Raw genomic sequence first — 27,968 nt, forward strand, 5'->3', positions numbered from 1 at the left:
CCTGGCAGCCAAAAAAGTGCACCCGGAGGCCGGCCGCATCCCGCCGAATGAAACCCTGTCCTGTGGATCCCGAAGCTGCTTGAGCGGAGAGATGATGAGGACGAGAAGAACGCGGGGCTGGTTGGTTGGGGGGGAGGGGGAATCCTGGTGGCTCCTGCTTGGCTGCCTCTGCTGAAGCACGAATTGTGCTCTCTCTCTCTCTCTCTCTCTCACACACACACACACACCAGAGTTTGGAGAGCCTCCCCCCCTCCATCTCTCTCCCTCTCTCCCTCCCTCCTCTGTCCCTTCCTCCCTCTCTTCCTCCCTCTCACTCTTTCTCTCTCTCCCTCCCTCCCTCTCCCTCTCTTCCCCTCTCTCCCTCCCCCTCTCTCCCTCCCTACTCTTCCCTCTTTCTTTCTCCCTCCCTCCCTCCCTCTCCCTCCCTCCCCCTCCCCCTCTTTCTCTCTCTGCCTCGCTGTGATAGCAGTTGCGCTTCATTACCTGGCTGGTGGGGTGCTCTAAACCGGTGTGGGGTGTGGGGGGGGCAGCTCTGCAGGTCACCACCTTGCCAAAGCAAGGCAGGGGATGCGGAGCTGCCCCACCCACCACCTTAAGCCAGGCCACCCATGCCAAACCCTCAAACCCCCCCCCCATCCCTTCACTAACATGCTTTCCAGCTCCGTTCTCCATCACAGCGTGCAAGGCAACTAAAGTCATCTGTGGGACTACGATAAAAAAGATAGTTCAGACCTTCCAACTGCTCACGAAAAAAAAAATCTCACGAGGTTGAAAGGTCTGAACTAACTTTTTACTAACTTCTCCCACAGACTCCTTTGGTTGCCCTGCACACGGTGATGGAGAACTGAGTTTGTATGCGCACACACATGCGAGATGGCGTGGGCCGAACTGAAGTGAGGCGGGCCATACCCTTACAGTTCCCTGGATGGCCACACGGGCCTTGGCACATGGAGAGAAGCCCTTCCGCTACCCCAAGTGTGGGAAGCATTTCAACCGAAGCACCAACCTGACCAGAGGAAGCACACAGGTAAGAAGCCCTTCCGGTGCCCTGTCTGCAGTAAGAGCTTCAACCTCCACCAGCTCATCCACTCCAAGGACAAACCCCACAAGTGCCCAACCTGTGGCAAGACTCATCCGACACTCACAGCTGACCTCCCACAAGGGAATCCACATGAGCGAGAGGCCCTTCTGCTACCCTGAGTGCGGGAAGAGCTTTCACCACAGCTCCAACCTCATATTCCACTGGAGGATCCACACAGGGGAGAAGCCCCACAGCTTCCCCAAATGCGGAAAGAGCTTTTACGACAAGCAGCACCTTCTGCGGCACCAGAGGAGGCATACGGCGGAGAAGCCCTTCTCTTGCACCAAGTGTAACAAGACCTTCAGCCAGAAGAGGAACCGGGTGAGACACCAAAAGCTCCATGGAGGACCAACATTGCCTCCATCCTCACAGTGGACAAAGAGGTTCCATAACGAGCAGCAGCCTAAGAGGCATCTGGCTGCTCACAGGGAGGAACGAGGACCCTTCATGTCCTGGAGTATTGAGGTTGCATCTGATGGAGTCCCGGTCCTGCTTCCCTACCGAGAATTCCCACATGGAGATCAGTCTGTCATAATTTCTCAGATTGAGTAACCAGATATTATTGCTCCATTAGTCTTTGATATAACTTCTTTTTAAAAATCTCTTGCCAGATTGAGCAGGGGTTGGGCAAGAAGACTTCCTATGTCCCTTCCAGCTCTATTCTGATTGATTGATTGATCAGTTTGTGCCTTAATTCTGTGTTTATGGTCCTGGCACATTTGGCTGACAGCAGTGCTGAGCATGGTTCTGCTGGCAACCCAGATGGAGACGTAAGAAGATTCATGATACAGAGATCAAGAACTTTCCTATGTTTAAATTCTTTCGCACTCCATATCTGTATCACTCAGGGTGGTGTACAACACAATTGGTATCAATGCAATTATAAATTCTAGAAAGGTGAAAAATGCAGACTTTTTTAAAAATTGTGAAACAGCCAAAGGAAGACACAAAATCTTCTCAAAGGCATGTTGACAAGAGGTTGTGCAATTAGGCACAACTCACTTAATGACTGTCTTGCTTAGCATTGGAAATTCTGCACTCTATCATGGCCGTAAGTCGAGGTCCACCTGTACTGTGCTACTGTCCTGCACAGAGATGTGACCTCCATTAGCACAGTACAGGTGGACCTCGACTTAACGGCCATGACTGAGTCCAGAATTTCCGTTGCTAAGTAGATCAGTGAAGCCTCCAGTTGAAGGGAAAGGAAATTGCAAAGCTGGGAGGTTGAAACCTTCCCGATAACCATCTCATTCTGCAGGGGTCACACGAACTCCCCGGGGAAGTGCAAATGCAGAGAAAATATTTTGCTTCTCCAGAGTAGATCGCCATTTTCCGTTTGTGAGCAAAACGGGCCGGTGTCTCTCCCACAATGTGACTTATGCAGATATTCCTTGAGACAGCACACTACGTGGATCCTGACAAGACGGTCTCCATGCAAGGGTTGGCATTCTGTCGAGCTTCTCATCTTGGGAGCAGTTTGGCCAGCAGTTTGGAGATGGGGTCAAGCTGGCCACACCCAGCCAGTCAGTCAGTCGCACCCTCCTGGTCCCCCTCTCCCCCAGGTCAATCACAGAAATTGAGTCTGACAGATGCTGCCATCCTCAGGTAGTGATTGGGTCGGGGAACTGCCAATCAGCATAGCACAATGAGGCCCCCCTTCTGCTTATATATCCTGGTGCCAGGCATGGTTACTATTAGAGGGTGTGGGGAGGCGAGGCAGGAAGGTTGGGTGGGGTAAAGGGGTAGGAATTAACAGATAAAGGATTATTATTCTTATTAGAGGGCATCCCTGTCAAATAATGAGATAAAGGCTAATTTGATTCCTGGCTCAGAGCTTAACTTGGCTATTCCCCACCTTCTACCTCTTTGGCCTGCTTCAAGCTGATAAGACCTCATTTAACCAACTTTAAAGTTACCTCCTATGCTGTGTATGTACTGTAATGCCATATCTGACCTCTATAAGGTTGCCTGCTTTTTGTTTTTACCTCAGGTTACCTCAGAATAGAATAGAATAGAATAGAATAGGAGATTACCTCAGGCGGTGATTTGAGAAGGGGAAGCAGGATAATACTAAATTCTTTCCTGAGGTAAAATTGGCCCGAAACTTTACCTAGGCGCCCAGAAGTGCGGAAGAAGAAACGGGCGGGAAGGGGACGGACGCCCCGTGAGGAGAATCGCCTGAACCGAGTCGGGATGAGGGACAAACCACCGGGGCGGGGGGAAGGCTATTTATTTCAGATTTTAATCGGTTTCTCAGGCTGGGCAGATGAAAGCAGGCCGTTTGGATCGCTATTTCGACCGCCGAGAGGTGTAGTAGAAGGTTCCTGCGTAGCCTTCATTACGGGAACGGCGGCGCCGTGAAGCAGCACCACGGGAGGCTTTTATTCGCGTGTCGGCGCGCAGAAGACTCGGGAGGCGGGGCGAGAGGCCCTCGGTAGGCTGACGGGGAATTCTGGGAGTTGAAGTCTCGGAAAGCGGCTTTTGGGGGCGGGGCGGAAGGCAAAAGGCTGCGCGCGGGATCGGCGGAGGGGCGGGGCAACCGCTTCCGTCGCCAAGCAGGGTCGCCGTGCGCGCTCCTGCGGCCGGAGCGGTGTCGGGGGAGGTGGGGGAGCGCGCAGCAGCGGCGGCGATGGCGGTTCCGGGGGTCGCGGCGGGGCGGAGGCGGAGGTTTCCCCGGAGCGGCTGGCCGAGGTGGAGGCTCTGCTGGCGGAGCGGGTGTCGGAGCAGGTGCGGGCGCGTTGGCGCTGGGAGGTCAACCTGGGCCAGCCGAACCTGCAGCGGTTCCGGGCGCAGCTGAGTGAGGCTCGCCGAGGCAGGGACTCCCTGCTGGCCCGGGACGCTGCGCTCTCGGAGGCGGAGCAGCAGCGGCTCCAGGGTTTCCTGAGACTGGAGATGGCGCTGCTCCGCTGGTTCCAGGCGCACGGAGAGCGCGCGGCGGCCCGGCGGGCCCGGCGGAGAAAGCCCGGCGGTGTTACGAGTGGAGTGGCCGCGCCTCCCGCGGGCGGCGGGGGATCTGCGGCGCCGCCCGCCCTGGCCAAGGAGGAGAAGGAGGCGCCGAGCGAGGACAAAGAGCCGCCGGTGCCGGCCGAGCCAGCAGCCGCACCCACCACTTCAGTGGAGAAGGTGGCGGCTGTGCGGGAGGCACTCCTGGGCGTGGTGGCGGAGCTGGAGGCGGCCGAAGGCTGGGGGCGGCCGGTGCGCGCCGCGCGGAAGCTGGAAGGGGCCCTGGCGACGTTCCTGGACGACCATCTGTGGGAGAGCCTACGGGATTTGGGCCGGGCGGTGCGGAAGGAAGGGCGCGCCCGGGCTCGGCAGCTGCTGGCCCTGCGGGAGGCGCTGGAGGAAGAAGGCTGGGCCGAGAGCGCCGAGGCCCTGCCGAGGGAGCTGGAGGGGCTGCGCACCGGCCTGCAGGAGGCGTCGCTGGAAGGGCTGCAGCCGATGCTAGAAAAGGCCGAGGCACTGCTGCGGAAGACGGACTGCTGGGAGGTGGCCTGCCTGGAGAAGGGCTTGTGGGCAGGCCGTCTGGAGGAGGCTGAGACTGCCCGGAGAGAAGCCGAAGCCTTTCGCCGGACCCTCCGGCAGGTGCCCCTGGGGCAGGGGGAGGCAGCCCTGAAAAGAGCTGCCCAGGAGGCACCTGTGAAGGAGGCGCATGTCCTGTGGCAGAAAGCGGCGGCCCTGGAGACGCAGGCTCTGGCCTTCTGGTCAGACACGCTGACGCAGGCGGAGGAGCTGCTGGCCCAGGTGGACTCCCTGAGGAGCGCCCTACAGAACTCCTCCCTGAAGGAAGCCCTCTGGGAGAAGGTGGAGGAGCTGCGGGACGCCTTGCGGGAAACCACCAGGGAGAAGGTCGGCCTCCTGCCCTTGGATATATGGAGCAAGAGCCCGCGGGAGATGTGCAGCCGCCTCTATCAGCTCTGCCAGGATTGGCTGCAGCCAGAGAAGAAGACCAAGGCACAGATGCTGGACCTGGTGATCCTGGAGCAGCTGCTGGCCGTGCTTCCTGCAGAGATGGCCAGCTGGGTGCGGGAGTGTGGAGTGGAGACCAGCGCCCAGGCAGTGGCCCTGGCCGAAGGCTTCCTGCTGAGCCAAGCGGAGAAGCAGCAGCAGGAAGAGCTGCAGGTGAGAGAACACCCTCTCTGAAGCTATGCATTAATCGAGAATATCTTTGAATTGAGCATTTTCTCCATTTTCCCGCCAGAATACGTATTTGGGGCACTTGCTCCATTGTTCCATCTGCATCAGCAAATTTGAGAGGTTTTATCTAAACCTTCATTTCTCTTTTCCATCTCCAGGTACGTCAGATGCAGCAGCCCTTTCTGGAAGCCATCCCGAGGCATCCTAAAGGGAGCAAGGATCTGTCAGATGCCTCTCAAGAGCTGCCTTTCAGGGGGATCCCCCAAGAAGATCCAGGTTGGGACACCTCAGGAGGTAAAGGGAGACTTTCAAAGGAACCTGACATTCTCAAGAAATGTCTCAATGCTCTGATATGGTCTTGAGTTCTTCATGTAATATTTGAAATTCTGCTTTAGCTCAGTGAAAGTCCCATGCAGGAAATCAAATTATGCCTTTGCTGTTTCTAGGATCGTCACCTTTTCCTGGTGGAACTGAAAGAATGGCTGAACCTCCAGTTCAGGTAGGAGAGAAACATTTAGGGGATCACTTGGGGTCCCCTTTCCCCCTGGGACTCAACAGCATTACTGCTCTTTAAGCAGCCTGAAATGGAATGTGGCAGAATTAATTAGGAGATCCCTTTCAAGTCATGCTTGCTCTTATCAACTGGCACAGGGACCCAAGAGTGGTATCCAACCCTGGGGGTGGTTGGTGGCTGAAGGATGTTCCCTCCCTCTTTTTAACTCTTTGATCTTGTCTTTTATGTATGGATTGCATAGTTTATCTGTAAACTGTCCAGAGTCCCTTTAATAGTAAATATTTATAATTTGGGTTAATAAATCATACCAGACAAACAATCAGAAAACAATACTGTAATTCAGGAGCTCTCAAGAGGAAACCATCCCCCTCCACCATCCAACACTGGCCAGGCAAGGTACTGTATAAAAACAGAGAGAAAACATCACTCACTTGTGTTGATAATGTTGTCTAGCCAGGTAATGAAATGACTGCTAGCAAACGGCTCGGCTCAGCACTGAGCTACATATATTCTTTTTTCTTAGACTACTATCCATGCCCAATCTTTGCTTGGGGAATTTGTTGAACAAAGGGTATGAGATACAAAGCCTTCCTGGATGACTAATGAAGAAAAGTTTTTTCCCCCCTTCATATTCCAGGGTCTTGTATCCTTTGAGGAAGTGGCTGTGTGTTTCTCCAAGGAAGAGTGGACTCAGCTGAATCCCCACCAAAAAGCCCTCCATGGGGAAGTCATGAGGGAGAACCTCAGGAATGTGGCCTCCCTGGGTAAGGGCACAGGCAGGTACAAAAGGCATTTTGTGGAACCAGCTCTCTGGCCTAAAGCCAACCACACCAGAGGTGGTATTCAGCAGGTTCTGACCAGTTCTGGAGAACCGGTAGCGGAAATTTTGAGTAGTTTGAAGAACCGGCCAATCTCACCTCTGACTGGCCCCTCCCCCACCTATTCTCTGCCTCCCGAGTCCCACCTGATTGGTTGGGTCTTCTTTTGTTGCCCTGCACAGAAGAATGGAGCTGGAAAGCAGGTTAGTGGGGTGGGGAGGGAATGGGATTTTACAGTATCCTTCCCCTGCCATGCCCACAGAACCGGTAGTAAAAAAAATTGAATCCCACCACTGAACCACACCTTATATCTGGGAGAAGGAGAAGACCCATTCTACAAAAAATCTTCTTTACTGGTTCCAAGACACCTTACACTGAAGCATACAGTGATTGAGGGACAGTGCTGGAGGCAGAGGTGGGCTTTTAAAGGGGAGGGACTGCAGCCTCCCTTTGTTGACTAATTAAAACTGACTCTTGTGATTGGACAGAGCAAACTGGATACAGCAAATCATATGCCTAGTGAAGTCAGGCATAACTATGAGGTTATGGGGCTGGACATAGTTTTTTAATAGATCAAAGAAATACTTTTTTGTAGGACAACATGTCCTACATTTGTATATAAACAGTCCCATTCAAGTCAAAAATTGATTTCCCCCACAACTGAAAAACCAGTACTCCAGGGATGAGGAACCTTTTATGGCTCACTCAGGAATTCTGGGAGTTGAAGTCCATAAGTGATAAAAACCAAGATTCCCTACCCCTGTCCTAGGGGGTTACTATCTTCTGCTGTGCAGAGCTCTACCTGCTTCTCAGGATCTTTTCTTGACTGATAAAAACATTACTTGGCCTTCTTGGCGTTTTATGGCTGAGCTGAGAGTTTTAGTTTTCCTGGGAAAGTGTTTTTTGTAATGAAAGTAAAACCCAGATTGACACCACATATTGAGCAGTGCTTTGTTTGTCCTGGAAACATATATTGAGTGAGGACTTCAGATTTTTTCCCATCTGAAACAAGAAGAGAATGTGTGGGAAAAGATATCTAGTGCAGAATAAAGAAAAAAATCATTGATAGCAAGAGGCAAATATACTAACCCAACGTGCAGAATTGTTTTAGATAAATGGCTTTTAAAATTGTTTCTACTACCCATGAAATTTAAATTTCCATCCCGTGCAAATTTATACCAATAAAATTGATAGGAACCTGCATCAGGTCTCTAAATTTAATAAGCTTTATGTCAGATTGTTTTACGTAGGTCAGAATAGCCTATAAGAATATTACCGAGATTTTGGGGATTTGCAGGATTGGGATTCTCAATCATGTCACATGTTCTTGGTAATTTTATCCCCTTTCTGTTAGTTTAAACCCACACTTTTTTTCTTTCTCTCTGAAGATACTGTTGGGCAAGAGAACATGTGCTGTAGGCAAATACTAGAAGCTCTCAGACGCAAAGAAGGAAGAGACCAAACGGAATTAAAAAGTTATGAGAGAAACCAGTCAAAGGATGGAAGCAGAAAGTTTTCTGCTCTTCAGTGTGATGAAATTCAAGACAGAGCAGCCCTGCACCTTTCCAAAGGAAAAAGGACTAAGTGTTTTGGGAAAAGTGTGAAAACATTCAGAGAAAAATCAGATTTAAATGAACATGATCAAATCCACACTAAAGAAGAAGAGGATCAGAACAGGGAAGATGAAAAAAGTTACAGCTGGACGTTCATTCTTTCGTTACGTGATAGAATCAACATGGGGGAGAAACCCTACAAATGCAGAGAGTGTGGGAAGAACTTCAGGAGCAGCAGCCAGGTTACTTCCCACAGGAGGATCCACACAGGGGAGAAACCCTATAAGTGCCTGGAATGTGGGAAGAGTTTCAGCTGGAGCAATGATCTGACTTACCATAAAAGGATCCACACGGGGGAAAAACTTTATAAGTGTTCCGAGTGTGGGAGGAGCTTTAGGAGGAACAGTCAGCTTGCTTACCATAAAAGACTCCATGCAGGAGAAAAACCGTACAAGTGCATGGAGTGTGGAAAGAACTTCCTCTGGAGCTATCAGCTTACTTCCCACAAAATGGTCCACACAGGAGAGAAACCCTATCAATGCCCGGAGTGTGGGAAGAGCTTCAGGAGGAGCAGTGAACTGACTTCCCACAGAAGGATCCACACTGGGGAGAGGCCTTATAAATGCATGGAGTGTGGGAGGGGTTTCAGGGGAAGCAGTGAACTGACCTCCCACAGGAGGGTCCACACAGGAGAAAAACCTTATAAATGCATAGAATGTGGGAGGACCTTCAGGAGGAACAGCCAACTTGCTTATCATAAAAGACTCCACTCGGGAGAGAAACCGTACAGATGTATGGAGTGTGGGAAGAACTTCTTCTGGAGCTATCAGCTCGCTTCCCATAAAACAATCCACACGGGAGATAAACCACATAAATGCATAGAGTGTGGGAAGAGCTTCAGAGGCAGCCGTGAGCTTTCTTCCCATAAACGGATCCACACACTAGAAGAATTACACAAATGCTTGGAATGTGGAAAGGCCTTCAGGAGCAGCACTGAGCTCACATCCCATAGGAATATCCACCCAAGGGAGAGACCATACATATGTACAGAATGCGGAAAACGCTTCTCTTGGAGTACTCAGCTTACTTCCCACAAAAGGATTCATTCCGGTGAGAATCCATATCAATGCGTAGAGTGTGGGGAAAGTTTCGGGGAAAGTAGTGAACTTACTTCCCATAAAACAATCCACTTAGGCGAGAGACCATATAAATGTATGAAATGTGGAAAGAGCTTCAGAAGGAACAGCCAGCTTACCTGCCATAAGAGAATCCACACGGGAAAAGCCGTTTAAGTGTGCAGAGTGCGGGAAAAGCTTCCGTCAAAGCAGCCACCTCATTTCCCATAAAACCATCCATACAGGAGAGAAACCCTACCAATGCACGGAATGTGGAAATACCTTCAAGAGGAGCAATGAACTCACTTCCCATAAAAGGATCCACATGGGGGAAGAAGCCGTATGAATGAACGGACATCTGGCAAGAGCAGCACCCTTGCTTCACATAAAATATTCAGACAGGAGAAAAACCCTTATAAATGTGTGGACTTCAGGGAGAACTTCAGTGAAGCGGGCAGCTTACTTCCCATGCAAATATCCACTCTAGTGGGACTCCCTAGACTAGATGTACCTGGTTCTTTTTATGCATACATTGTCTTCTTGGTATGAACTAAAAAATTTTTTTATCTGAGCCATGAATCCTGGCTGCCTTAAACCTGATTTTTCCAAAACCTGAAACCTACACCAAAAGTGAGAATGAATTTGCTGGGGGAAGATTTCTAACGATAGGGGTAGGCAGTTTGTATAAGATGAATTGGCTTTCAATGGGCTTTTGCCATGCTGATGTGTCAACACACCGTTGTACCCCCAAAAAAAACAGTGATTTAGTTTATGCTTTGAGTTTATGGTGTTCACAGTCTCAGATGTTTTGACACCAACATACAGAATTCAAGTAATCCTCAATTTATGACCACAGTTGGAATACGAATTTCCATTGCTAAGCAAGGCAGTTGTTAAATGTGCCCAATTTTACAATTTTTTTTTGCCACGGTTGTTAAGCAAGTCACTGCAGTTACTGAGTGAAATGTGGTTTTTAAGTGAATCCGGCTTCCCCCATTGACTTTGCTTGTCGGATGCTGGCGAGTTGATGACCCCAGGATAGTCTAGCTCCATGATGGCGAACCTATGGCACACGTGCCACAGGTGGCATGCAGAGCCATTTGTCCTGGCATGGAAGCTACAGGCAAACTTACCTCATTGCGCATGCACACGCCTCACAGCTAGTTTTCGGCCAGTTTGAGGCCTTTTTCAGCCTCGCAAAGGTTTGAGGAAGGCTTCTTGCAGGCTTTTCAGGACAAAAACTAGGCCTGTTTTGTCACTTGCTGTTTTTCCGGAAATACTGGAAGTGACTAAATGGGCCTAGTTTTTGACCTGAAAAGCCTGCAGAAGCCTTCCTGAAGCTTCTGGGAAGCCAAAAAAAGGCCTCAAACTGGCCAAAAATCAGCTGTGAGGCACAGTGCAAGTAAGGGGGTGGTGGGGAGTGGGTAGGTGGGTGAGGATTGCGCGTGCATTTGTAGGGGGTAGCAGGGAGGGTGCATTGCCTTCTGGGTGCTAGCACGTGAGCATGCAAGTGCGTGCACAATTTTTGGCACAGGAGCCCAAAAAGGTTAGCCACCACTGCCCTAGTACATGAGAGCAAGTGTAACATTATTGCCGTTGGTGGGATAAAGCCCATGAGTGGAATATACAGCTTTGAACAAGGAGGAACATCTCCTTGAAAGCAATATAAAAGGAACAAAGAATGACATGGCCCCAGAGGTATATGCTACAGGCCAACCTACCAAACAAACAGAGGAAATAGATGGACTTTTTGCTAGTTGGTTAACTGAGGGATATAAGAAGCCCAGCACAATAGTAATGGGAGATTTTAACATCAACTGGAAGACAAGCTGTGCAGCTAATTGAAGATGAAACAGATTTCTGACATTCCTAGCAGACAAACTTTGTCTCCCCAAAAGCAGAGAAGGGAACTAGAGGGTCAACCATGCTGGATTGAATTATCACGAATGGAGATGAAATGATAGATGGGGTTGAAGTTACAGGAACTTTGGGGGAGAGTGACCACGCAATAGTGAGGTCCTAATACCACTCTATAAAGCCTTAGTCAGACCACACCTAGAGTTCTGCATCCAGTTATGGTCACCACACTATAAAAAAGATGTTGAGACTCTAGAAAAAGTACAGAGAAGAGCAACCAGGATGATTTAGGGGATTGGAGACTAAAACATATGAAGAACGGTTGCAGGAACTGGGCTTGGCTAGTCTAGGGAAGAGAAGGACTAGGGGAGATACGATAGCAGTCTTCCAATATTTGACCCAAAGGCCAGACAGGGAATAATGGATGGAAACTGAACTAGGAGAGATTCAACCTGGAAATAAGGAGCAACTTTCTGACAGAACAATAAACCAATGGAACAGAAGTTGCCCTCAGATGTTGTGGGAGTGCCATCACTTGAGACCTTCAAGAAGAGATTGGACTGCCATCTGTCAGAAATGGTGTAGGGTCTCCCGCTTGGGTGGAGGTGTTGGGACTAGATGACCTACAAGGTCCCTTCCAACTCTGATTATCTGTTATCTGTAGTGGAATTTCATATAATGCAAGCACAAGCAATAGAACAGGCCTTAAGAGGTGACTGGGATCCAGGAGAGAGAAAAACAAAGCAAATTAAGATGCCTGAGAAGTAAAATTGGAGAATTTAAATTTACATTTATAACCCTCACCTCACCAACCTCCCTTTTGGGGAGCTTCCTCCAACTGAGCTGCAGAGAGTTTGGCTGGGCTTGGTCTTTTCCTCGGAAGGACCAGAGTCTGGAAGCCTCATCTGGACTGCACCCCCTTCCACCGGGGGGAGGCTTTAGAGAGTTTAAAAGGGCATCTAGTCCACTCCTCCAGGCACTCAGAGAAAAGGAGGGTGAGAATCAGCTGAAAACTGCGAAGAGAGCAAAGGCAGGGAGGGTCTTCCCTGGGACTAGGAAGGGAGTGTCCCCCCCCACCTTTGAGCTGCATCCCACCCCCTGACTGCAACGATTCCACCTTTTCTGCTCATATTTATCAGGTGAAGTCACAAAAGACTCTGCCCGGAGACTGATGACGCTGCGGAAGGGAGAATTCTCATTGGTCTCTATTGCATTACTCCAAACGCTGACTGGGGAAGGGGAATACAATTCAGTCCAGTGGAAGTCCGATGGGGCGCAGCAGGTGCGGTTCCTGTTCAGGTTCTTCTACGACCGGCAGGAGTTCGCCCGCTTCGATAGCGACCTTGGGAAGCACGTGCCCTCACGGAGTTTGGGAAGGTGGATGCGGACATGTGGAACAGCGATAAGCAGATCCTGCAGTACGTGAAGGCCTCTGTGGATTGCTTCTGCGAGGCTCTCCAGAGGAATTCTGTGGCCGGAGAGGTGAGTGGGGGGAGGGGAGTTTGGGGGAAGTGATCTGGGCCACCCCTTTTCCTTCCCTTCATTGAGACTCTCCCGATGAAGATTTCCTCTTTATTTAGTCTCCGCTCTCCAATTCCTCCTCTGACCATCCTTCCCAGAACGATTCCTTTTCTTCCCAAGGCCCAAAGTCGTCTCCTGCCCGGAATTAAATAAATAAAAAAATTAAATAAACAAAAAATTAAATAAATAAACAAAACAAATAAATTTTAAAGTAAAATAAATAATAAAACAAATAAGTAATAAAATAATGAACTAAATAAATAATACAATAAACACAATAAATAATAACATAATAAACAATAAAATAAATGAAAACAAACAAACAAATCCACATTGAATTTATAATCCCAATTCAATGCTTAAGCCAAGATCCTGGCCTGGTGTTTCCTCTGCCTGGAGGAGTAGCTGATTCAAAGGCCTGTTGTTTTGGGGGAAAGCCCCCCTTGAAAGCCCCTTTTTGGCCACAGACTCAGCTTCACCTGCAGCCAAATCATTTCCATCTCCCTTCCTGGGGAGGCTCCTGATTTGGGGGGGAGAGTCCCAAAACAGCCAGAAACCTTAAAAATGAATTTGGGGTCTTAAGAAAGAAATCCTGCATTCATTCAGTCCTGAAGCCACAGATTGTTTCATTCTCTCTTCCAGATTCCTTGAATATTGCCTAGATCTGTTTTTCTGATTTTATTTCTTTATGCAATAAAAAAGTAGTCTTCCTCTGAATCCCCACAAAAGCCCCCACAGGAAGGATGCTCGAGAGAGGCCAAGAGATTCCCCCCAAACCTCTTCCGTCCTTCCTGCTCCAATTCTCCCCAGAATTAACTGATTTCTCTGGGGAAAATCACGTCTGAGTCTTATGCTTGTTATTCAGTGAACTCCAACAAAGGAGCATCTCACTAATTGCAGTACTTTTATCCCAAATCTTCCAAAATAAGCATCATTTCTATGAGTGCTTCATCAGAAAGAAAAATATAACTCTGGGTCAAATTTTTTGCTGCATTAGGCATGTGCTGTCCAGACAGTTTAGAGTTAATGCAATTTGGGATAGTTAATTAGGAATTGAGAGCTGTCCCCTTAAGGGAATGCATCATGGTAAATGTAGTTAAGGTATCCTGGGAAATGTAATACATGTCATGTGGCCACATCTGTAACCCTGATAGGTCACTGAATTGACCCTTGGTGGGTTGGGGGAGGTTTCTTCACTCTTCACACAGCCTCATGGTAGCAGCTCTACCCGATTCTACGACTATGGGATGAAATATGGGATAGAAAGATTACTATCATTTACGTTTGCGAAGAAATCCCTGGAACAAAGGAAAGATTTGTTATGGGACTGCACAGCCAAGGCGCAATGCCATCTATGCAACAGCAACGAGCGCCCAACTGCTCTGCATCCAGACTCTGAACCATCACAGCAGACAACTCCTAACCCTCCTTTGAACAAGGAGCCTCAGCGTGCTGTGACAGCACACTATGCGCCTCAGCACGCCGCGAAAGCACAATTGGAGCCAATGGTGAGTGTCAATTGCACAACAGTGTGCGATAACACACCAGCCCCTCGCTCGTGTTGTCAGATCTGCTTAGCCAAAGTCTACCCCGATGGATGCCCAGAAGAAGCAGTGAAGATATATGTAATACTGGATCCTCATAGCAATCGCTCTCTAGCCAGGTCTGCATTCTTCGACCTCTTTGATGTTCAGAAGGAAGATGTGCACTTCACGATATCAATGTGCACCGCACCAAGATGCACAGCGGGGAGGAGCGCTACTGGACTCTGTATAGAGTCATTAGATGGAAGTTCCCAGTTCCTACTGCCGCCCGTGTTGGAATGGGACAGGTTACCAGATGACCGCAGCCACATTGCAACACCAGAGATAGCTAGCAACATACCTCACCTGAAGCATATGGCTCATCACTTTCCTGCCCTAGATCCTGAAGCCAAGATTTTGCTCTTGCTGGGACTAGATGCCCCTGATGCTTTAGTGTACACTGAACCAGTAAGAGGCCCGAGATACTCACCCTATGCCTTCAAAACAGACTTGGGTTGAGGATCTCAGGAATTGTGTCGATCAGATGCAGGCCCCAACCCAGGCAGATGCCTTTGCACCATCCATTCCAACAGCCTTCCGACGCCCTTTAGCACCATCGAAAACAAGAATGCTGGTCCATCCTAAAAGGCCGCTGGCGGCTAGTAGACTTTCACTAAGAAACCCTAAACAGCCGCCAGCGACCACTAGACTTTCACAAATAGGCTCTACAAGGGCACTGGAACAGCTGCTGCACTGGATGACAAGTGGGGGAGAGGCAGCCCCGCAGCCAGTGAGGAGAAGTTGGGGGGGTCGCCCACAGACATCCCCTCCAACCCGAAGGGAAGCCCTGGAAACCCCTCGGCTAAACCAGGGAGAGGCACTGCTTCGCTTCAGGGGAGAAAAAGGCAATTCGCCTCCTTGAAAGACGTGTCAGGAACATCCTAAGGTAAATTTCAAACAGCCCAGAGAACAAAAAGGCGGAAAAAGGGAAATGCCCCCTTTCCACCCGCAGCAACCAATCAGAGCGCAGATCCCCTCAGGCGGGAGCTTGCCCTCCCTCAGCCACAACGGGGTGTTTGGGACCTTTGTGCGCTTTCCTTCTCCAGCCATTAAATGGGATATTTTCACATTTGAAGTGTTCAAAAGAAAAAGACCCAAAATGACTTTGCTTTTGTCCATTAGATTGAATTGTCAGGCTGGAATGGTTTTTTTTAAAAAAAAAAAAAACTTGTACTGGACTAAAAAGAAGTCAACATCTTTTTTTCTCCCTTGTTGTTTCTTGTACCTCAGACTTTCTTTTCCCCTCTCTTTCTGCTTCCCTTAATTTCCTATTTCTATTTTCTTTTGTGTTTTGTATAATAAATAAATAAGATCTTGAGACTCTAGAAAGAGAGCAGAGAAGAATAACAAAGATGAATGCTAAAAGATATTAAAAACAGTTTCTGGAACTGGGTGTGTCTGGTCTGAGGAAAAGAAAGATGAGGGGAGACATGGTGGCATCTTCCGATATCTCAGGGATTTCCACAAATATTTCTCTCTTCTTCTCTCCTCTAAATAAATATAGAAGCGGACCTAATGAAAGAGGCGGAGGTGGAGTTGCACTTTATAGATAAGAAATAACCAAACCGCTCTAGCAACGCCACAGAAGAAAGACGAAAACCTCCTTCGAGGCATTTGGGTTCCTATAAAAGGGGGGAAAGAAGCACAGACTTCGAAGCCTTTGTCTGACAGGGAGCAAGATGGGCCTTCCCCCTCCCATGCGCCCCTCTTTCCCACCCCAAGGAAAGGGAATTCCAGGTGTTTCCCCATTGGGCCACTGGAGGGCGAACCTCACGGCTGCCTTCCCAGAGGAGGCGGCAAAGGAAGTGAGATCACTGAGTCTTGCCTCTCTAGGATGCTGCACTCTCTCTCCTCAACCCCTGGGGCTCGGCACTAATAGCAGATGGGTTTTTGGTTCCAGAAGGGCTGTTGTTGATTTCATTAGGGGAGGGGGGAAATCTAGCCCTCCCTCCTTCCTTCCTCCGTCCCTCCCTGCCTCCTTCCTTCCGGGGATCCAGGCCAGCGCCCCCACCAGCAGCACCAGTCCATGGATGCCACCCCACAAGCGCCCCCAAAGAGAGGGGAGAAAGACGCAGAGGGAATGAGGGGGGTCTAGATTGGGGGGAGGGGGCATTTTCCTCTAACTTTGGGTTTGGGAGGGTCCATGAAAGCGGAAGGACCAATGGAAATATTCCCTCTTCCGCGTCATCGGTCTCTGGGCTTCGTCTCCCTTGACTTTACCCGATGGAGGAGGAAGTTCGGCGCAGAGAGGCTGCCGGAGGGCTTGTTGTGCTCCTAGTGCTGTGGAGTTTTCTGACCCACCGCAAATACCGGTAGCAGCTCGGTTTTTGGTTCAAGGATCGTTGTTGGGGGGGAAATAAGACCCCTTCCTCCCAGTGTGTCAACCTATTCTGCAAAGCCCCAGAAGGCAGGAGAAAGAAGGCAAGGAAACTGACCAAGGAGAAATTCCCTTCCTGGCCGGGAGAGCCATCAACCAATGGAACAGGAGTCGCCTTCAGAAGTTGTGGGAGCTTTCAAGAAAAGCCTAGACTGCCCTCTGTCAGAAATGGTGCAGAGTCTCCTGCTTTGGGGGGTGGGGTTGGGCTAGATGACCTCCAGCATCCCTTCCAGCTCCGTTAGTCTGTTAAAGAGATTGTCTGAAATGGAATAGGGTTTCCTGCCTGAGTAGGAGGTTGGAGTAAAAGACCTCAAAGGTCCCTTCCAACTCTTTTATTCTTGTCCATACTGTTTTGTTCTTCCGTCCCTCCCTTCCTTCTACTTTGTTGAACTCACTGGGAGGAAAACCTGGGACAGTTTGGGAACCTAAATGGACATCTAGTCCACCCCTGCATGGACATAGAGGAAAGTCTAGTTGAGAATCGTAAAGAGAGCAAAGAAAGTGGAGGGTATCTTCTGGGGCTGCCATGAAGACCCCTTCGAGCTGCAGCTCCCCCAAGATTGAAGGGATTCCCACTTTCACTTTCGCTCTCTGCGATGAACTCTCCCTCCTCCTTTAGGTGAAGTCACAAAGGACTCTGCCCGGACACTGATGACGCTTTAGCATATATAATTTCCATTGGTGCTTCAGCTCAAAAGTCCGAGAAAAACGTTCCTCCCCCTCCCCTCCACACACATTCCTCCTCTGACACAGTCACACAGACGAACACACATGTTCATTAAATGTGAAGATTGTGCTATAGGAAGAGCTGCCGCACTGGATGATAAGGGGGGCAGGGGAAGCCCCGCAGCCAGTCAGAAGTTGGGGGTCACCCACTCACACACACACACACACACCCAAATCCTAACGGAAGCCCAGAAAAACCCTCAACTAAATCAGGGAGAGGGGGAGTTTTTTGAGGGGGAGAAACAGGCGATTCCCCTCCTCAGGAACATCCTGAGGTAAATCTCAAACAGCCCAGAGAACAAAAAGGCGGGAAAAAGGGAAACGCCCCCTTTCCACCCAGAGCAACCAATCAGAGCACAGATCCCCTCAGGCGGGAGCCCGCCGTCACTCAGCCACAACGGGGAGTTTGGGGCGTTTGTGCGCTTTCCTTCTCCAGCCACTAAATTGGATATTTTCACATTTAAAGTGTTTAAAAGAAAAAGACCCAAAATGACTTTGCTGTTGTCCATTACAATGAATTGTCAGGCTGGAATGGTTTGTTTTTTTTATCTTGTACTGTGCTAAAAATAAGTCAACATCTTTTATTTTCTATTTTCTCTTGTGCCTCAGACTTTCTTTTCCCCTTTCTCCTTCCCTCAATTTCTTATTTCTATTTTCTATTTTTCTTTCTCTTTTGTATAATAAGCAAATAAGATCTTGAGACTCCAGAAAGAATGCAGAGAAGAGCAACAAAGATGGACGCTAAAAGAAATTTTAAAAAAATCGGTTGCTAGAACTAGGTCTCAGGAAAACGAGGGGAGACATGGTGGCAACTTCCAACATCTCAGGGAATTCCACAAAGAAGATTTCTGTTTTCTCCCCTCTAAATAAATATAGAAGCGGACCTAATGAAAGAGACGGAGGTGGAGTTGCACTTTCTAGATAAGAAATAACCAAACCGCTCTAGAAAAGCCGCAGAAGAAAGACAAAAACCTCCTTCAAGGCATTTGGGTTCCTATAAAAGGGGAAAGAAGCACAGACGTGGAAGCCTTTATCTCACAGGGAGCCATGGAGAGAAGCCTTTCCCTCTACTCCCAAAACCATCATTCCTACCCCCTCCCATGCGTTCCTCTTTCCCGCCCAAATTCCACCAGGGGGCAACCTCGGCCAAGGGAAGGGAACACCAGGCGCTTCCCTCTTGGGCCACTGGAGGGCGAACGTCACGGCCGCCATTCCAGAAGAAGTGACATCACTCAGCCTTGCCTTTCTAGGACGCCGCAATCGCTCTCTTCAACCCCTGGTCCGCCACAGGAGGCGGAGTGGCTGCAGGAGGGTCTGGTTGGGGGACATCCAGACGTGTCCCGGGTGAGCGGCGGTGTGTGTGGGGGGTCTTCCAAAGTCCCATGCGCGCCAGCCGCCCTCTCCATGCGAAGGGTGGGAGGGAAGGGCAGGCCTGGCGGAGGCCCACCAGGAGAGGAGAGGAGCCTGGCGGAGGCAGGATTCGCACCGGGCTCCCCGAGGGCCACATCCTGTCTCCGGAGGGGGAGAGCAGCGGGGGGAGAGGCGGCCTCTCCAGCTGCCTCCTTCCCGGCCCTGCTGTGGGATGGGATGGGCCCTGCGCTGGGAAGAGCCGCTTGGGGCTGCGGGCAGGTTGGGGGAAGGGGGTCCAGGAACGGAATCCCCCTTTCTGATCCTGGCCGGCGGTTTTTCTCTTCCTCCCAGATCCAGAACCTCGGAGCCCTTGGCAGCCTTTGCAAGACAGGATTTCCTCTGCGGGGGAAGGAAGGAAGGGAGCAGAAGGACCAGCAGGGATCCGTCCTGCGGCCCCAGAAATGGTCCTGTGAAGGAAGAGGCCCCTGGAGACCCCCAGAGTCCCTGGAGCCCTTTGGAGTGGCTCTGCTGGAGAGAGGAAGGATGGAGACACCCCCTTTGGCCAAGGAGGGGAGTGGAAAAGGCCCTGCGGCTCTTCAGCCTGGGAGCTGTGGAGAGAGCTGGACCAGAACCGGGCAGAAGGTCCTGCAGGAGGGAACCATCCTCCCTTCAGAAGTTCCTCCCTGGACCTCCATCAAATACCAGGCAGCCGACGGTCCCCGAGGACTTTGCAGCCGACTCCATGACTTGTGCAGGCGATGGCTGAGCCCAGGAAAGCACAGCAAAGCTCAGATGCTGGACCTGGTGGTTCTGGAGCGGCTCCTGGCTCTCCTGCCCCCAGAGATGGAGGGCTGGGTGAGGGAGTGTGGAGCAGAGACCAGTTCCCAGGCAGTGGCCCTGGCGGAAGGCTTCCTCCTGAGCCAGGCGGAGGAGCATAAGGAGCAGTTCCAGCGGCAGGTGGGAGAGTTTAGGGAGCTCAGAAGGAATAAGTGTTGAATACTTCACCCCTCCTTCCCAAACTTCTCCCACGTTCATAATATGAGGCAGTCCTCCAATTCTGGTAGGGCATTGTTCCACTGTTTTCTCACTCAGCCACACGGATGGATATTGGAGGCTTTGAGGTTGTGTTCCGAATACAAGAATCCACTTTATGTCTTGTGACTTTATTATTATTTATTTATTTATTTATTTATTAATTTTAGAAAAAAACATTTATTTGACATACATTTAAAACAGACAAATCAACATTGTGTGTGTGTGTGTGTATATATATATATAAAGTTTTCGCGGGTACTTACATGTATGGTATTCAGCTTTGTTTGGGTATTTTCCCACGTCATTGTAGTTGTGCTTTTAAAGTTGTAGCAACGTTTCAGCAGAATCTCATCTGCCATCCTCAGGCTTCTGTATAGTGTTCATCTGTGAGTCAGACTTTTATATTGGTTTCAGATTTAAATTTGGGGCAGCCTATTGCTGTGCCAGAATGGTTTTTTCTTTATCCTGATTGGTTGGGAGTTTTGGTCTGTGTTTATTGGTATTGGAGTTTGCTGTGTTCTGCTTGATTGGTGTTTCTAATATCTTTTGTCTGTTTTGGGGCTCTTTTTGTATCTTGATTGGCTGGCAACATTGTATTTCTTTATTGGAGGCCTTTAGTGCAGCTTGGCTCCAGGTAAATGGACGGCTATCATTTGTTAGGAAGCTAGGTTTCATCTGGGTGCCTGGTTGGGGTGTGTTTGAGCTGGAGGTATCAGGGGGGATCTGTTTGTGCCCAGGTGCTTGTCTGGCTAGTGGTGTGGAGATTTTTTTGTTTGTGAGTGCAGGCTTCCAAATGATTGACAGTCTGGTGGAATCATCTCTTCTATTCATCCTTTCTGGTCTTTTTTCAATCTCTATGGCTTCTCTGATGATTCTGTGGCTGGGGTTTTCTATAGTGGCTAGGGTTTTGGTGCCATTGAAGTTGATGCTATGACCTGTGGCTTCCATGTGTTGGACTAGTGAGGAAGTGTGTTCCAGCTTTTTGACTGCATTTTTGTGTTCATCTAGGCGGGTACTTATTCTTCTATTGCTCTGTCCAATGTATGTGGCCGGGCATGATGCACAGGGGACTTCGTATATGCCTTGGTTTTCCAGGTCAATTTTATCTTGGGGTTTCTGAGGATGGCTGCTATTTTTCTGTCTGTTTTGAAGGCAGTCTTGATGTGATGTCTGTGTAGTATCTTACTGATTTTGTCAAAATCGGGAGGTAGGTGCCAGCGGTGAACCATTTTATATAAGTTTTCTTTATACAAGACTGACATGGTTAATTTGTAATTTGTTTGCCAGATGTGTTCCCATTTATCTAATTCAATACTATGACCCACGTTTTTAGCCCAAATTATCATAGATTCTGTGACTGTTTCTTCTTTTAATTTGTAATCCAAAAGATATTGATATGTTTTACTAATTGTTTTCTTTTCCTAGCCATATTTTATCTAATTCTTGTGGGATCATATTAAAGCCAAATTTTTCTCTATCTTTTTTATAATGGGTTTGTATTTGTGCAAAGGGCCACCATGCTATCTCCTTTCCTTGAATTTGTATTTGGTTCCTATTTTTAAGCTCTCCAGTATCATATAGTAAATCTTTATACCTGACAATATTTTCATAATCCAATAGATTTGGATATGTGACTGCTTCCAATGTACATAGCCACAATGGAACCTTTGGGTAGTGGTTTTTTTTAATCTTTCCCCAGATATTGAACAACACATTTCTTACATGGTGCCTTTAGAAATATGAATGTTGTTTAGATTTTCCATCCCACATGAAGGTGTGCCAGCCAAGTTGGAGATCAAAACCTTCTAATACTAATAACCTTTTGTTTTCTAATTTAACCCAATCCTTAAGGCAGTTTACTATAGCAGCATCACAATATATTTCAAAATCTGGAAGGCCAAATCCTCCTTTTTTCTTGGCATCCTGTAATAATTTATATTACACTCTGGTTTTTTCCTCTGCCATATAAATTTAGATATACATTTGTTTAATTCTACAAAAAAGTTCTTTTCCAACTTGACTGGCACTGTCTGAAACAGGAACAACAGTTTTGGCAAAATATTCATTTTTACTGTTGAAATACGTCCCAATATCTTGTGACGTATTTTAATTCTGCTTCTTCCTTCCTCCTATTTAAAGTGCTGCACTGTGGAGATCAGTGATCCTGAGGGAAAGAAGAACCCATCAAATCCCCCTCAGGAGCTATATTTCAGGAAGATCCCTTGGGAAGATCCAAGTCAAGACACCTTAGGAGGTAATGGAAGATCTCTGATTACCCATCTGTCTTGTCTTCGCTCTCTCTTCTCTCCTTTAGAATACCTCCTCCTATTTTGTTAATTATGCATTTGGAAATTATTTATTCCTTACAGAGAAACAAAGAATGAAGCTTTCTGTTTTTTATGACGGAGATCAAACAGCAGTTGAACCTCCAAATCAAGTAAGAAAAGGAAAAGTTTATTAGATTTTTATTCTCCCTTCAGGAAGTGAAGTGGGTGTGCAGAGGTCTCTTTCTTTCTATTTCCCCCCTTTCTTTGGCCTGGATTATTTTTCTGTTCTTTCACAAGATGGAAAGCAGAATAGCAGGTTCAAGTTGCTGTCACCCAGCATAGCTTCCTCTGGTTATCTTGTTCTGCTAGGTTCTCCTCCAACTTTGAGTTTACAAGAAGCAATTTTTAAAGGTCCTTCAAGAAATAAACATATCATAGTGGCAGGAACTGCTAGAGAGACCCCTTTTTTGGGGTAATTCTTTGACTTATTTATAACCTGTAGTTCAAAAACAAGCAAATCGTATTAAAAAATAAAGCACATTATTAAAATCCAAAGAGAGTGGCCATGTTGAGCATGTAGTCATGGTACTTTGGGCTGGAAAATAATTTCCGATTTGCACCTCGATTAGGAGATCAAACATTCCTGCTTTACAACAGCTGAGAAAGGATTTTCCCAGGGAATTTTTTCTTCTTTGCTTTCTTCCTTTCAGCCAATGGCTCAGACTACTAGATCAATCAATGATAGACAGAGTGATAGATCAGTTGATCCAGAAGTGGGGTTACTTTACTGAAAGGCACTGAAGATTTTTCAGAATCAATGAACTTGTTAAAAATTCCCCAAATATTTCTTCAGTGAAAGCAGTTTTCAGATTTTCCCATTTTCTCACCTAAGAATAGGACTTGTATAACCCACAGCCATTTAACATATCTCTGCTTTGGGAATTTGGGAACAATAGAACAGAATAACAGAGTTGGTAGGGATTTTGGAGGTCTTCTAGTCCAACCCCCTGCTCAGACAGGAAGCCCTATAACATTTCAGATAAATGGCTATTTCTTCATAAACACCTCCAGTGTTGGAGCATCCACAATTTCTGGAGGGAAGTCATTCCACTGATTAATTGTTCTCACTGTCAGGAAATTTATCTTTATTTGTAGGTTGGTTCTCTCCTTGAATAGTTTCCATCCATTGCTTCTTGGAACACTGCTATCATGTCTCCCCTAGTCCTCCTTTTCATGAAAGTAGACATGCCTAATTCCAGCAATCGTTGTTTATATGTTTTAGCTTCCAGTCCACTAATAATTGTTGTTGCTCTTCTCTGCACTCTTTCTAGAGTCTCAAGACCTTTTTTACATCTGGCAACCAAAACTGCATGCAATATTCCAAGTATGGTCTTACCAAGGCATTATAAAGTGGTACTAACACTTTATGTCATCTTGATTCTATCCCTCTTAATGCATCCTATGATTCTGTTGAAGGTTTTTTTGGGGGCAACTGAAGCATAGTGGTGACTCATGTTTAAGTGGTTGTCCACTATGGCTCCAAGATCCCTGTTGCACTTACTACTCTTGAGCCAGGTATCATCTATGCCAGTGTATTTGGTTTTTCCTTCCTAAATGTAGAACCCTACATTTCTGATTGTTCATTTCCTTTTGTTAGATGGGGCCCAATCTGTTGATCCTTCTATATCTGGAGCTTATCTTCCTGGAGTGTTGGTATTCCTGTCAATCTGGTCTTCTCTGCAAATTTGATGAGTTCCCCTTCTATCATCTAAATTAATGATGAAGATGAACAGATCTCGCAAATCCTCCTGTTCTGTTCTTTTTTCCATGTCCAGGAGGGTCTTGTGTCCTTCGAGGAGGTGGCTGTGTATTTCTCTGAGGAGGAATGGTCTCATCTGGATCCTGACCAGAAAGCGCTGCATTCGGAAGTCATGCTTGAAAACCATAGGAATGTGGTCTCTCTGGGTAAGAATTTTTTAGTCCCCAATCAAGAAAAGAGATTTTAGTTAGTTTTTTTTATTTAAAAACCACTAATCAGATATTGTCTCTTGGGAGGGGGAAGGAAAGGATCTGGCCTTCTGGTGCTCCAAGGAAGGAAAGAGTCAATGTTTCTTTGCTGAAATGCTTTCTGTGTTATTTCTTATCTGTATTTTTCCATTTCTATTTGAATATCTGTGGAGGTTGAAAAGAATGAGGTGTGTTTTTATGTGTCCTCTGGAGGTCGTGTGAGGGGTGTGTGTTGTCATTTGTCCTCTTAAACCTCCCCAAATTGTGTGAGAACAGAACTGAGGCCATGGAAGAGCATTCACCCAATGTAATTTAAAAAAAAAAAGCCTCATGCAGTGTGTCTCAGAGCATACTAGGATACAGGTAATCCCTGAGTTACAGAAGTTTACTTAGCGACCATTCCAAGCTACAACCAGCCCTCCCCCAAGTACTTCAGATCCAGTCCTCTCTTCGTTTTCAAAGACTTTTGCTCTGGATCTCATGCAGTCCTCAGTTCTTAAAAGAACACAGGCCTAAAGTACTGCAGTGCGAGATCAAGCAAGATTAGCAGCCTGAGATCTTGCACTACTGGTCTTGTGTGATCTCGTACTAAAGGACTTTAGGCCTCTGTTCTCTGTGAATGGATGCCTGTACCAGATCCAGCCAAGGAGCCCTTGCAAGCTGATGGGACTTTGGGGCAGTGAAATAGCCATTCTTGAAGCATCCCAACCTTTCCAGGCTCAGCACGAAGAGTGTTTAACAAGTCAATGGGAGGCTTTAAGCAAGGGATTTATCTCCAAAATCTCATTGCTGGGATGGAGAAAAGGCTGATGGGGTTTTCGCCCAACCCCCAGATGCTGTAGAGCAGCTGCTCCAAGTTATACCTGGGAAGAGGGAGCTTGTTTCAAAATTGTTTCATTTCTCACAGGTCTCTGCTGAAATTAAGCCACCCCAATAAATAAATTTTCTCCTAATTCCTCCTTGAATATTTCTCCTGATTATTCCTTAACTCAAAACTGAGTGAGATTTGCATATATAGAGATAACTGTAAGGAAAGAGATAATTTCTAGATATTTTCAAAGCTTTTATGACTCATGAATATAGAAATCATCATGTCTATATCACACCACTGTAGACATACAAACATACAACCTAATGGAATTTCATAGAAATTCAGAAGGAAATTCACTTGACTTTCTACACTTTGATCCTTTTCTCTAACTTTGTCATCATTTTCATTTCCCTTTTGCTTTGAAGGTAATACTGGGCAGGAGAATCAAGATTCCTGTGAACTGTTCCAAGTGATCAATACTAAAGATTCAACAGAGAAGTTTGGAATGCGAATGGAATTTGAAAGCCGTGAGAGAAACCAGTCAAAGAATTGCAACCAGAAAAGTTCACCTTCCAGTGATGCTTCAGTGCAAGACTTTCTTGCCCAAGAAGAGAAAATAGGGAAAAAATATACTGGAAAAAGTGTGAAGCTAATCAAAGCTAAAGTACAAGTAAATGAACACTATTTAATCCAAAACAAAGGAGAAGATGCTATAAGAAGACACAATGGACAAAATTACAATGGGACATTCATTCTTTCTCTTGGGAGTAACTTCCTTACATCTCAAAAAGTGATTGACACAAAAGAGAAACCTTATAAATGTTTGGAATGTGGAAAATGTTTTAGAACAAACGGGCACCTTTCTGTCCATAAAAGGATCCACACAGGGGAGAAACCATATGAATGCCTAGTGTGTGGAAAGACCTTTGCTCATAGCAATACACTTACTGTGCATAAAAGGATCCACACAGGGGAGAAGCCATATAAATGCATGCAGTGTGGAAAGACTTTTGCTCGGAACAGTGATCTGGAAAGGCACAAAAAGATCCACACAGGAGAGAAACCATTTAAATGCATGGAGTGTGGGAAGACATTTACTCATAGCTCTACACTTATTTACCATAAGATGATCCATACAGGGGAGAAGCCATATAAATGCACGGAGTGTGGAAAGACGTTTACTGATCGTACTGGACTTAGAAGCCACAGAATGATCCACACAGGAGAGAAACCCTTTAAATGCATGGAGTGTGGAAAGACCTTTGCTTACGACAGTGTTCTTAAAAAGCACAAAAAGATCCACACAGGAGAGAAACCATTTAAATGCATGGAGTGTGGAAAGACCTTTGCTTACGACAGTGTTCTTAAAAAGCACAAAAAGATCCACACAGGAGAGAAACCTTTTAAATGCATGGAGTGTGGAAAGACCTTTGATCAGAGCAGTGGCCTTAGAAGCCACAAACAGATCCACTCTTATTTTCCATAAAAGAAGCCACAAAGGGGAGGAGCTATTCAAATTCGTGCAATGTGGAAAGAGTTTTGCTCAGAATGGTCATCTTATTTCTTATAAAAGGATCCATGCTCGGCAGAAACTATATAGAAATAGTAATTCCACTTAGACTTATATACCACTCCTTGGTCCTCATTTTAGTGACCTCATTAGGATTAAAGACTGAGCCAATCATGAGCCAGTCAGGATCAAACTTTTGGCTGTAGTACTGCATTCTAACCGGTGACCCACCATATCTCTAGATTTGTATGTGTATGCCTATTGTGCCTTTCTGATCCAAATGAGACAAGGTTGAATCCAACAAAATGAAAAAACAAAAAAAGATTTTTAGACTTTGGTGAAAGTGCAAAGAAGAGCAGCTAAGATGATTAAAGGCCTGAAGATTAAAACATACAAAGAATGGTTGCAGGATTTGGGGGTGGGTACTCTACAGAAAAGGATTAGGTGTGACATGATAGCAGTATTCTAATACTTGAGAGGCTACCACAAAAAGGAGGGGGCCAATTTATTTTCCAAAGCACCAGAGGGCAGAAGAAGACACAATGCATGTAAAATAATCAAGGAGAGAAGCAACCTTTAATCTTTAAGGAGAATCTTCCTTAAAATGAAGACAATTAACCAGTGGAACAGCTTTCCTTCAGACATTGTGGTTGCTTCATCAGTGGACATTTTTAAGAAGAGACTGGATAGTCGCTTTTATGAAAGAGATCCTGTAGGGATATCAGTAGATCCTGAAATGGTATAGGATCTCCTGCTTCAGCGAAAGTGCGGATAGGCGCGCCAGCTGCCGAGGACTGCTTAGGACTTCAGGCACCAGAGCTCCGTCAATTCCTGGATGGACAGAAAGAGAAAATTGTGTTGAGGGGGGTGGGGTGTCTTTAAAAAGAAAAGAAAAATCATCTTCCGATTCCCTAGTGGAGCTAGAAGTGAATTAAAATCTCTCTCCAGCAACTCCCATCTGATCAAGTTGGACCCCCAAAATGTTATCAATAGATTTTTGTCTAAAATTAGGTGAATTTTCGGTTGGGCCATAAAAATGATTCATGTCATCTGATTGTCTGTTTACAATAACATGTTTTCAATAAAATGCCAAATTGAAAGTTTTCAATTTCCACTTATTTAAAAATGCTCCATCCATTTTCTTGCTGAAATATTTTTTTTCATCCTGAATTTGTTTGAACAAATAGTCACGATTTTCACTTTGTAAAGCCACTGCCTTTTTTAAGCTATTCCACAAAGACCTTTAATGTTCCCAGATGCAAATGGACTTTTTATGAAAAAAAATAAAAAATAATCCACATCTAAAATGTCCTTTGTGTGGGTGGCAACCAGATTAGATCCCTGCTTTAAATTACAAATAACAAGTTGAATGTTCTTCAGCACTATAGAAATAACAGTTATCAAAAACAATCCCTGAAAAGAGACAAACATTGTTAGCGAAGTTACTCTCAGATGGAGCGGATCTTTTAAGGACCCTCTTGGGGGGGGGGGGCTCACCCAGACCCCCCCTAATTAATCCATCCAAGAGTTGTGCCAGTTGGAGCCCTTGGTGAAGGAGGAGATCTTCCCCCAGGAGCACTGACGGCCCCTCCCATTCCCCCCGCCCAGCCCCCTCCGTACCGGGGGGTCTCCTTTCCCCCTTCGCTTCCGGGGATCCGGTCCAGCGCCCCCACCAGCAGCATCAGTGGGAGCCCAACAGAGCCCATGGA

General features: G+C 47.0%; 3 protein-coding genes across 3 annotated transcripts in view; 1 reads left to right on the top strand and 2 right to left on the bottom strand.

Annotated features, from left to right (window-relative positions):
- The window catches only part of LOC113427630 (uncharacterized), a 182,353-nt gene that overhangs the window by 73,255 nt on the left and 81,130 nt on the right, over positions 1 to 27,968 (bottom strand). The window lies entirely within an intron of this gene.
- Positions 1 to 27,968, bottom strand: part of LOC113427353 (uncharacterized) — a 256,359-nt gene that overhangs the window by 55,441 nt on the left and 172,950 nt on the right.
- On the top strand, positions 926 to 27,359 carry LOC113427629 (uncharacterized). The gene is given in 8 exon segments (XM_087958849.1): positions 926 to 1,629; positions 3,547 to 5,200; positions 5,374 to 5,509; positions 5,662 to 5,714; positions 6,367 to 6,493; positions 7,936 to 9,376; positions 9,378 to 9,555; positions 25,558 to 27,359. Coding segments are annotated over 8 exon segments (4,971 nt in total). The 3' UTR covers positions 26,236 to 27,359.

Source organism: Notechis scutatus, chromosome 2, assembly GCF_049901735.1.
Source record: "Notechis scutatus isolate UNSWTSFEM ecotype Mainland chromosome 2, rNotScu1.2, whole genome shotgun sequence".
NCBI classification, from domain to species: domain Eukaryota; kingdom Metazoa; phylum Chordata; class Lepidosauria; order Squamata; family Elapidae; genus Notechis; species Notechis scutatus.